General features: G+C 37.5%; 1 protein-coding gene across 1 annotated transcript; it reads left to right on the forward strand.

Moving 5' to 3' along the window:
* The first annotated feature begins 3,257 nt into the window (after positions 1-3,257).
* dbx2 (developing brain homeobox 2) lies at positions 3,258-10,089 on the forward strand. Its single transcript, XM_028044516.1, has 4 exons — positions 3,258-3,608; positions 6,265-6,348; positions 9,050-9,234; positions 9,402-10,089. The coding sequence occupies exons 1-4, from the start codon at positions 3,347-3,349 to the stop codon at positions 9,591-9,593; spliced, it is 723 nt and encodes a 240-aa protein (XP_027900317.1). The 5' UTR covers positions 3,258-3,346; the 3' UTR covers positions 9,594-10,089.
* Positions 10,090-12,232: the final 2,143 nt, after the last annotated feature.

Genomic DNA, 12,232 nt, shown 5'->3' on the forward strand with positions numbered 1-12,232 from the left:
ATTCATAATGGTTTTTAAAAGTCTTAAATTTGAGTTGGTGAAATACTCCAACAATGAATGGAAAATATTTCTTAAAAATCCAATCGCTTTGCAAATAACATGATGATATTTAAGGTACAAGGATAGCATAACATTTACTCAATTAACAAGTGGTGAATACAGCGGTGATACACTAAGCAGGTGGAAACATTGAATAAACATTAACATAAGCACAAGTTCAAGTTCTGTAGAGGATTACATTCATCATCTTCTGCTTCTCCATCTATGACAGCATTCACAAGTACAACAATCTAAATGTATCAAAAGTTCACCATAATCGTTACTAATAGGTATACAGCGTTAGTGTTTCCTGGGAAGTCATCAACAAAAATACTCACAAAAATATCTTTTGAATTTTGAGGAACCCTGCACTGGAAATTAACAGTGAGTCCAAAAAGTTTCCACACCTCAAACCCCTGTTGATTTGTCTTGTGTTTGGCAAGCGCAATAATGAGAGCACACCAAATCAACATGTGGGATCTATATCATCTATTTAGAGAAATAAGTATCCATCTAGCCACCTTTTCATCCATTGTCTACACCAGGGGTGTCAAACTCAATTTCACCAAGGGCCACTTCAGCATATTGGCCACCCTCAATAAGCCACATTGGCGGTATAAATCAGGAATGCCCAAGTGCAGTCCTCCAGACTACAACTTTTAGATGCGTCCCTGCTAAAACATACCCCAGACAAAAGGTTGACTTCCCTCATTAGCAGCAACTCAGTTCTGTGAACGAGTCAATGATCCAGGTGTGTTAGAGAAAGAACGCATCTAAAGTTGCAGAGTGATAGGTCTGGAAAACTAGACTTGGGCAACCCTTGCATAAATGTATGAAAATACAATGTTAAAAATAAATTAAACAACACCTTATATTGTTAAATAAGTGATTTTATGTATTCAAGTTTTAAATATTACATTTGAGTTTGCATGGATGTAAAATTACTGCTCAGTTTAAAAATTACAATATTTTTAAACTGAACTGCTCAACTTCGCTCTTTAGCTCGTTAGCTTGTAGATGTTTCAGTTTTATTCGCTGGGGAAATTAATCTTTGTCTGCTTTAAAGATAAGCAGACAAAGAATAAAAACAAGTTTTGATATTAACTCTCAACTTCATTCACAAACCTTTTTCGTTATTTATTACACAACGAACATGTATTTCACATAAGAACAAAACAATGAGGTGATGCTGCCTGTCCTTGAACACAAAGCTGATCCTCTTCACCCTGTCACCAACTCACACACATCCTCATTGTGTTGTGTTCTGTAAATGAACAAAACACAAGCAAAATCAATAAACTATATGCATATTCCAGTATACTGAGTTTTGGTTTTACATTCATTCTATTTAAATTTAGTTTGTTCGTGCTTACCAATGTTTCCCCTGGTCAGTTCGTCCATGTCTGGTTTTAGTTCTATTCTGAGGAAATCCGCAAAACGGCGTGTAGGTTTTCGTCAGTAATGCGCGATCTGGTCTTGGTCTTGTTTAAATTAATTATTGAAAACATCCGTTCGCACAGATAGGTGCTTCCAAACATGGACAAAAAACACAGGAGCTGCATGGAGTCGAAGCTGTGGCATCAACTCAGGGGGCAGGAGACGGTAAAAGTCCTTGATTGAAACATTCCTGAACTTAGCTCTTTAGCTTGTTAGCTTGTCGATGTTTCAGTTTTAGTCGCTGGGAAAATTAATAATCAGCTTGAGGTGACTCTGCTGCACTCTAGTGGCGAGAAGCCATAATGTTGGCTGGTAAGAATCGGAAGGCATTATAGGAGATGTAGTTTGTAGTTAATTCGTGCTCAGAACCTATTTTAAGTCAATCAATGGGGCTGTGAAACGGTGTGTGTGTGGGGGAGGGGGGTCGCACGTAAAATGACGTAGCGGGCCACATGTGGCCCGCGGGCCTTGAGTTTGACACATGTGGTCTACACCATGGACAAGTCACTGATTGAATACAAATAAGGTTCAGCTATCACCGTGGATTTTTTTCTAACTTTTGCTCATTTGCATCCTTCACAGAAGACCACAGTTTAAAGAAAGATAAAAAGTCAAAATTGGACTGAAACATAAAGGTAAAAATCAGGAGAAGGGTACAAAACAACCCAATGCATTCTATATAAATCATACTGCAGAGAAGGCAATCATTGATAACTTGAGAAAACATGGGACAACAGGGACATTCGAAAAAAAACAAACGTTTCGCCAAAATTTATTTAAGATTTGAAACTAGGAAGCGAGGCTGACAGGATCACTAATGAAGCTGTGGGAATTTCTACCATGCACTGGTTGTGTCCTACATGTGACAATATTCTCCTGTGTTGTCTATATGTCTAGAATATTCATAAGACTTGATTCATCCAAAGAAAACATGAACGCATGACCAGTTCAAAATACCAGACAATTTTGAAGAAACATTTTAATTTTGGCTAAAAAGCTAAAGACAGGGAGGAATTTTTCAGCGTCTGAGTGGCTTAATGAGAAGAATGTCAATGTCTGACTTCAGATGTCAGACTGACTCTATGTGATACATTAATAAGCAGGTATGTTTTTATTGTCAGTAGGCATTTGTTATTGAAAGAAATAAACTGCTGGTTATTTTCCTGTGAAAGGGGAAAACAAAACAAAAGCCTAAACTGAAAACAAAAATCTATAATCAGAAAATAAAATAACATTTCACAGATATGCGTATATCTTAAATAGCAACTCAATACACATTGAAAAAATTAAATTTCTAAACCAAATGCTGTGACTGAGAAAAAACTAACAATCACAGAATTTGTCAGGCTTTATATAATCACAAACATTTCATCCATTTCAGATACATTTCTCAACCAAGAAAAGCCCCACAAAGCAAAGTGTCTGGAATTACGTTGAAAAAGGACACAAAGTGCATTTCCAATGAACTGCTGAGAAGCTTCAGGCACAATGGAGCTCTGAGGGAGGCTGGAGAATAGAGAAAACTATTTACTACTGCAGAGGACTGTTTGGTTCATGTTAAACTTCGGCCAGCACCTCATTGTCTCCGGTGTCTATCATTTAATAGGCTATTTGACATAATGAATGAGGCAGACCCACCTTCTGCCACTCCAGAAAGGCCCCAGCCTTATCTGAATTGAGAAACACATTAGAGCCTCTCAGCCAATCACATCACAGCCCTGGAGCAAAGTACAGGCCCGAAAGAAGAAGACCAGAGAACTTTTGTCTTCCTCAGAGTTTAATGAAGTTGGCCCGGGTCACCCAGGAAAGGATTAAAACGGAATCTAGAGTCACCGAACTGTGACTGCTGAAGAGGGAACCGGAGTGAAGGATGGTCTTGGTTCAGAGCTGCAGCAGAAGGAATATGGCTGCAAATTTACCAGGGTTTGGAAGCTCCGGAAAGAGCTTTCTGATCGACAATCTTTTGAAATCACAAAGTCCTCCTGTCCATCCGGAGGGAACAGCATGTGGACACCTCAGACAAGTTGCATGTGAACGCCCCAGGAGACCCTGGGGCCAGGAGCGTGGAGCCCATCATAGCCTGAGTCCTCCACAGGGAAAAATCAATAGCTGTCCACTTCTATCTTGCTCAGGTATTATTATTTCTGACTGATTTAAGCAACATATGTTTGGTTCAAGTCTTTTTACATAAAGATTTATTTTTTTTGAAAAATCATTGTTGGCGAAAGGTGTGCAATCATTATCTATTCTAAATATTACTTTTAGAAATAGGGAATGTTGGACAACTCAAATATTTGCATTTAAACTAATTTCCAAAAGAGACGGATGAATAGTGGTGCATTAGAAACAGCCATGACTCTGAGTTGGACCTGAACAGCCACATTGGCTCAAGAGTTTTTCTGAACTGCTAATAAGAATGGCAGCATATTGATGTACTCACAAATATAATTAATATTCTACTTAAAAAAAGGACAACAACAAAAAAAAGCACGTTCTGATCCATGTTGGGTGAGACGTTAATTCACGACAGACTGAATGGCAAAGAAAAACTAATCTGTGGTTTAATTTTTCATAATTTAAAACCACAGATTAATTTCAGGCAACAAATCCTTCACATAAATGTGCGCCTTTGCCTAGTTTCATATTAGTTTGCTGTTCAAAACAATAGCATGGAGATGTCAGGGCATGGTTAGTTTTCATGTATGTGATGGCACCTGCAACACAGAACTCTTACGGTTATTGCTAGTTCTGGTAAAGATGTGTGAAAATCCTTAAAAATTCTTCTATTGCAGTGGAATAACTTGACAGTGAATGTTTTACTGAAAAAAGAAAATTATTTGAGCACATTTGTTTGTGGGGGTAAAAATAATCCCATCTTAAAAATAATTGTTGTTGCCAACATTGCAGGTTTTTTGGGTTTTTTTTTTTTTTTTACAAACTTTTACTATTAGCTGATTGGAATGACATAAAGAACCAATGTTTTCTTTATGCAAAAAAACAAAACAAAACTGGCCTTTTACATTCTTGCAATCCTTTGGAGGAACACTTTACAAAAAGGAGAACATAAGGAACCAATAATAATGCTTTAGTTTGACAAATGACTTTCAGGAAGCCACTCTTTGCCACAACTTTGCTGAAGACTTTCTAAAATGAAACTAATTTGATATTTGGTGCCACAAAACGAGACCGTAAACGTCCTTTCCTGTGTTTTTCCATCCAGAAATAATCCATCCATCCTTTATCCTACACGCTTATCCCCAGTGGGGTAGCGAGGGGTGCTGGTGCGTATCTCCAGCGGTAAACGGGTGAGAGGCGGGTTACACCCCGGACAGGTCGCCAGTCCATCGCAGTCCAGAAATAATATATTATTAAAAATTGTAAAACTCAACCTATAGATTAAGTTTTGCTAGTGTTTAGGTTTATATAATGTTCAAATGTTATGTACCATTATTATGCTTTCATTGTCACAATTTAACAATTCAAAGCTTCATTTTGGCTGCAGTAGCATGACAATCAGGGCATCACTGTTCTCTGCAGGCAATACTCCTGTCTCCACAAATTTCTTTCATTTTCATAGTTTGTCCTTAACTGATCTCAAACCTTGTGATTTTGTTAAGGCAAAATACCGCTGTTGTACACATTTTGGTTGTTTTTCAAATGTGAAAAAATGAAAGATTAAAGGGACTGATTTTTTCTTTTTTTTTAGCTTACTTTTGGTCATTTAGTTGTCTGGACAGCAATGCCCTAAACTTTTTGTAAAATTTTAGAGCACTTCCTTTGGGGTAATTAAAACAAACTTGCTTTATGTCAGTGATATTGTTCAGTGCTTTTCAATTAAATAAGATTAGAACATCGAAGGTGGGTTATGACCTTATAACAATTTCAGTTATTTAAAACTAAATTTATCCGCTAAAATCGGAATTGGCAGGTCAGGTTTTTCAAAGATGATCAGCAAGAATTTGTGCAACCCTATAATCAGTATATATATGGGCCGCATTGAAATAAAACTAAATTCATTTTTATAAATAAAGAGGAGTACAGATACCTTCAATAAATATAACTATTGGACTCCTTGAAATGATGTTGCTGTTTTGTGTGCAAACTGAGGATCAGTTTAAATTTTCTTTACCGCATCTTCGTCATTGTGTGTAGCATCCAGATAAACTCCTTTTAAAACTTTTAAAATCCTGCTAAGACTGAATGAGGGATAGTTTAGACTAAGCTCTTAAGCTTTTCTTGCAGCTTAAGAAGATCAACAGACATCTACCTTAGCTAGTTGAATGCTAATGAACAGCTGAGTGGAGTGAGGAAAAATGGTTACTTTGTCACATTATGTTCATACCAAAAGCAAACATGCCTAGGATGGCCTTTATGTCTTAAGATATAAAAATAAGACATAATCTTGATTTTTTTTTGGTGGGTTTTCTTTTTCACTTTTGGAGGGATGAGGGATTTATTTTATTTTTTTTTTAACACAATATTTTATATAATTTGTAAAATATTCAGAAAAGATAAATGTTTATGCCATTGTCTATGATGTAGCAGCATCACATTAATGTGATAATTAATTAATGTCCAACATCCACATTAACCCCTGATTAAGAGCTAAAGCAGTTGGTCTTTCTCAATTCTCAGTTTCTTTTTAAGTACAACTATTTTAGATTTGTAAGATTGAAATAATTCAAACACAAGAAATGTGTATCTACTGACATTTAACACAACAAAACTTTTAAAAACTTAAATAGATCACACATCGCATATGGCTCATGATTGCATCTCTCTTCGCAGATGTACTGAGCAGCGTTTTCCTGCAGAGCCCGCCGTATCTGCTGGCATGCTGCGGTGGGTCCAGTCCCGCTCCCGTCTTCTCCAGTGAGTTTTCTATGCCTCGGCTGCTCTCTAAACATTAAGCAGTGAGGTCTTCCATACTTTCCACAGCTAATTACTGATGCAATGCCAGAGAGCTAATTCTCTGTTCATCTCTGCACCGCTCTATTCATAAGCATTCACGGCTGTTTGGAACGGATTTGAGAGGGTGGGGTTTAAGAGTCCCAAAGGGTCAGTGTTTTGTAGATACAAATACACTTGTTTACCACTGCATACATACAGAAATAGTGAACATATTGTCTCTGTATATTTAGACAATAATGTGACAGGAATTCTTTCTGCTAGATAAGACATACAATGTCTTTTTTTTTTTACTTCTAATGAGACTTCACCTTTAGGATCAATTAAATTTGATAGGTACAAGTACAAATCAAATGTTGCCATTTCATCTAGGTAGGAAATGCAATTTTGTGCTTCAACTGCTACTATCCCGTGCCTCCCATAAATTGACACAGATCTGATTAAGTCAAACGCTCGTCCTCTTTAGGCATTGTTCCTCGGCAATTGGAAGTTATTAGTTGCAGCGATTCATGATGGCTGTCAGGTGTTGTGGAGAAAAGCACAAATCAGAGAGCCTTCATCCCACAAGTCGCTGGAGTCTTCTTAGTAGGGTGACACTTTCCCACAGTGCCTGGCAACAAAACAATGCCAATGGCGGCCGTGACCAATCGGCACTTTCACTCCACCATCCACACGCGACCTCGCTGCAATTTTTCACTGCCGCAATGAACTCCGCTGAGCGTGAAGAAAAAACTCGGCCATTCCTCTGCAGGAGAGGGCCGGACGAGGAACATCCCCCGCCCATTGTATGGCTAAAGAGCTTGACTCGCAGACCCCCCCTGTTTTCTCCTGTCCTTCAATGCTCATTCCGGCCCATTGGAGACCACTTGACTGGGCCATAAAGCACTCAATGAAAGTGACTTTTATAGACTTATTCGAGCTCATCTTCACATACAAACTGGCTTCGAACCTACGAGAGAAAAGATTTAGTGTTGGGCCACTGAGCCATCGAGTAATGGCATTTCCATTGTACGGATGCATTGTTGGTGTCCCACAGGGCTCAATGGTTAGCCCACTAGAAAAGACACACATTACCCAGGAATGACCCTGTAATCAGCCATTTAGGTAAAAGCTATTGAGGTCCAATTGAGAAGTGAGAAGCATATCCAAATGCGTTTTGTGCTCCCTGGAGGTGGTCTATGTGCAGATTTGTCGTACAGATTAAAAAGGCAATGCTGAATGTATCAGATAAATTGTATCACTTGACTTTTGTTGTGAGTGAACCTGTGAGTGAGGCACTGTGGGACTGGTTCTTACAGGTCAACAAATCTCTTTTTTTCTTTGTAGACGCAATGCTCTACTCAGTTTACTCAACCCAAGTTTGTTAAAGCAGACAGTCAGAAAGAGGGGAGTCAAAATGAGTGATGGCAAAAACCGTTTTTAACTTGGTTTAAAGACAAAAGGGACAACAAGGCTGGCATGAATTTGTATTGAGCCCCCTTTGTTCTCATAACTAAAAATAAAAACCAGAACAACCAAAATCCTTTAGAAGTAATCTAATTGATAAGTAGTATTCACTTATCAATCAACGATAAATAGCAGTATGTAATTTCAATTTGGTATCAATATGCAGCCTGTCTTTCATACAAAACAATAGTTAAAAACCAAGGCTGCAAACTGGTGAGGGATAAAGTTGTTGATAAAGGGTTATTAAACAATATAATGAGCTTTAAATATCTCATGAAGTCCAGTCCAGTTAATTATCCAGTGAAAGACTATGAGTAAACTGTAAACCTAACCAAGACCAGTATCCACATACCGGTCCATCCACCAGTATGTTTTGGTGGATAGTATGTGGTCTATCCACATACTGGTGGATAGACCAATGTGGAGTATTCACCAAAACATACTGGTCTGGCAAGGAGAATATTAATGTTAATCAGATCCACAATTTAGTTAGAGAATCTGTTGATAGTACAAATATTAGTTGTCCACTATAAATATGGCCCTTACAGATTGCTGGTAAGATTGTTACATTTTTAAAGAGCAGGACGGGAAGTCCTGTTTCCAATTTGCCATAAGCCATGTTGGGGGCCAGAAAATATGAAAAAGAAGGTGCTCTGATGAGGGCAAAATGTAACTTTTTAAAGACCAAAATTAAAAATTCTTTGCGTGGAAAACCTGACCATAAACCCCCTCTTCACGATGAAACATGGTGGTGGCAAAATCATACTGTGGGATTGCTTGTCTTAATAGGGTACATGCTAGAGTTAATAAGATGACTGTTGGAGATACGTACAGAAAGAAATCTTATCATAAAACCTTTTAGAGTTTCACCCATTCACCCACAACATAAGGCATGAGCTAACCTGGAATGGTCAAAGCATATTCATGTGTGAGAAAGGCCTAGTCAAAGACCAGACCGGAATCCAGTTAAGAATCTGAGGTAAAATGTGAACATTTTTTAAATTTTCACAAATAGTTGAAAATGTAATAGCACGAACAAATAGTTCGTGCTATTACGTAGCCAGGAATTACAATATAATGCTTCAGTTCGTCTTGCTCAGTCACTAAACTTTCCATTGAAACAAATTGAAGTGTGTGGTGAGACAGGATGGAAAAGTTCAAAAGGCAGAAATGCTATTGCAAGTTTCAAACAACATACTGTACATCTATTAATTTTCAGAAGGAGGAAATGTTCAAATGTGGCCGTCGAATTCAAACCCTAAATCCCGCAGAGGGATCCTCAGGAGGGCAGTTTTCTCCGAAGAACAAAGAAAGGAACTGGAGAAAACCTTTCGGAGGCAAAAGTACATCAGCAAAATGGACAGGAACAAACTGGCAGCTGATCTTAGCCTGAAGGAATCACAGGTAATAGAGTTGAGGTAATCTGGGTTTTTTATTCTATAATACCAAAAAAGGCAGGAGTTAAAGGAGAATATGACATGGAACCTTATCTTCTTGTAGCTTGGGGTTACTTAATTAATAACCTCATCGTAAGGCAAACTGAAACGTTTTCCGCTTTCTCACTCCCGTAGGTGAAAATCTGGTTCCAGAACCGTCGTATGAAATGGAGAAACCACAAGGAGAAAGAGGTTCATAGCATTCGCTCACCGATGGATGAGCTATTGGCCAGAAGTCGTCCTCAAGACGAAGTGCAAACGTCCCACAACCACGCTGACATGAACACAGACAGCTCAGCGCCACAGAAGAGCACCAGAGATGCATGAATGAGCTGATACTGAGAAAGTGACTTTCTCATGTCTGCAACATTCTCTACAAGGACTTGAATACTGACGGTACACACAAAGTTGTACAGGCTAACACTGAAAATGCATCTAGAGGTCAAATGAGCTACATATATAATTACATAAAATTGTGAAAATCCATTCCAGAAACATTCTTCTAATTCTTTTTTTAAGCCAGTTACATGTAGATAATATGTCCCTCAATGTCTTGAATGGATGGATAAGTTGTAAATTAAATGTTTTATTAAATCGTCACATTGTAAATAACATGATATAGTTTTCTACTATACCATATTATTAGGGACTAATGTTAACTGTAGTATACAGGTATTGGTGAGTCCTCCACCTCTTTTACAATGTTAGTACTTTCCTCAAAAACTATCTGTATTTTATCATAAAATATTATGAATGCATGGAAAAATTTGGTGTAAATTGCTGTTTAAGTGTGCGCTGTGTTTTATAAAAGACACAAAATGTATATTCACAAGTGTATATTCATATTCACAAGAGCCTAATGTATCAATTATGATACAAAAATAATAATACGTGAAAAAACTAAGGGAATGTTTGAAAAAATGCTTATGTAAAAAGCTTACAAAACAGTTTAATATTTAAAAATCAGGACATTTCTTCCATCAGGGTTCAAATAATTCATAAATCACCCATGTTATTGTTATTAAAATTTGTTATATTGTTTGCAATAATGCTGCTGGCACTACCACCCCCAACATTTGAATTTAAGTAGATGATTTAGGCTAATAACGTGAAGTGCAAACTAATTAAAAATAAATGAATAAACATACAGATATATTGTGAGATTTGCTATTTTAACTTCAGCTAATATTTAGACTACGAAGGGCAATTGAGTGGATGTTTTCTAAGAGAATAAAGGAAAAGATTCCCAACTCTTAAAGCTGAAGTATGTAACTTGTATTAAAATTTTTTTTTAAATGTTTGCTAAAATTATCATTATGTCATCACAGTAGAAGACAGATAATCTGAAAAAATTCAAGTTTCTTTGACTTGTCCCAGTGCTCCTTTTATCAAGACGGAGCACTTTCATGCAAATGTCTTCTTTCTACATGGAAAGCCATAAACGTATGCTTAAACATTTAACATGAGCATTTTGGCTTAGGTGTGCTTCTATCTAGTGCTTTTATCCCCAATGTGTGGCACTGTTGCACCGACAGACTAACTGCTCCTCTGCAGAGAGAAAAATCCAAAGGCGTCTCAGCCCCGTCTGGAAAACAGTCGACTCCAACATGGGTGATTGATGATGAAGGAATTTCTGACAAAGCTGTTTATGTGGTGATGGATGATACTATGTCCAGCCTGACAAAATGCTCAAATTCAGAATGCAAATGCCATAAATTACTTTAGATTGCTTTAAGACTTTATTTTTTTTTTAAGACTTAATTTTTCAAAGAGGTTTGGAGTGGAACTTTCCCCACCTATGCTACTGCTAAAACATCAATCTCCCCAAAGCCATAATTATACTTAGAAAACATACCTTTGGTCATGTTTCTTTAGTTGGAAAGGCAAAAAAGGTGAGAACAGCGCTCTTCAAATGAAAACACACACACACGCATATGTAGGGATGCGTGCGTGTGTGTGCACACTAATAAAAAAAAAAAAGAGTTGAAATAGGAATTGTAAAATGTTTGATAGACTCTTAAAGTGACAAACGTTTCCCTCGAATGCAGGCAGATTTTATCCTCAGTGCCATCTGCCGTTTATACTAACCGTACAGTACAGTTTTGGGCTAATTACTGCTCTGTAGTTCTTTCAGCAAATGTCCTTTTTTTTAAGAGTCTGTACACTCCTGTTAAGATACTAAATTAGTTGACGATTATTTCAATAATCAATTAATCACAATTAATCGTTTCCGCCCAACTTTCTATCACTTGTTTGGGAAACAAAAAAATCTGACTTATGTCTTTTTTTCATTTTACCACTCTTCCACAAAGGCCAGGTTTGTTGTGAGCACAACTAAAACCCACCTGTCCTGTCAGACTCGCCTACCTGAGCTGTGGTTTCTGCAGCTCCTGAGGCTTCAGCGTTATCACGCACCTTTTTGGCTGCTTTAACGCTCTCCTTGCTCGTCAGTTAAGATGGATGGGCTGGTCTTGCAAGTTTGCAGCGCTATCTTATGACTACAATTTTCAGATGATGGATTGAACAGTGTTCTGTGAGATCTGCAAAGCCTGGGATATTGTTTTAAAACCTCACCAAAAGTCATTCTGCTGTATGGCACTCCTGACAAATTCTGGGAGTATGAATGCTTCATGCTCCGTTCCGGACCTGCTGCACAGCCTGGATATTAGTGCCGTTTTCAACTACTTCTATGAAGAGAAACTTGTCATACTAAATCATTTAAATTTGAAATCACAGAGGTTTGTTATATTTAATCTTAGATTTAACAATCTAGAGTGTACAAATTGTTGTTTATGTTGTATATGGCTATTACAAAAAAAATACAAGTAGAATGGAAGACAACATATGCCTTTGTGACTGCCAAGAGTGGTCACAAAGGCATCCAACTGTTGTTGTTATTGATCTTACTGTCAATAACAAACGTCACCATATTTCAGTATTAAAAACTACCATAAAAGTAAATATCT

The sequence above is a fragment of the Xiphophorus couchianus genome, chromosome 2 (genome assembly GCF_001444195.1).
Source record: "Xiphophorus couchianus chromosome 2, X_couchianus-1.0, whole genome shotgun sequence".
In the NCBI taxonomy this organism is placed as follows: domain Eukaryota; kingdom Metazoa; phylum Chordata; class Actinopteri; order Cyprinodontiformes; family Poeciliidae; genus Xiphophorus; species Xiphophorus couchianus.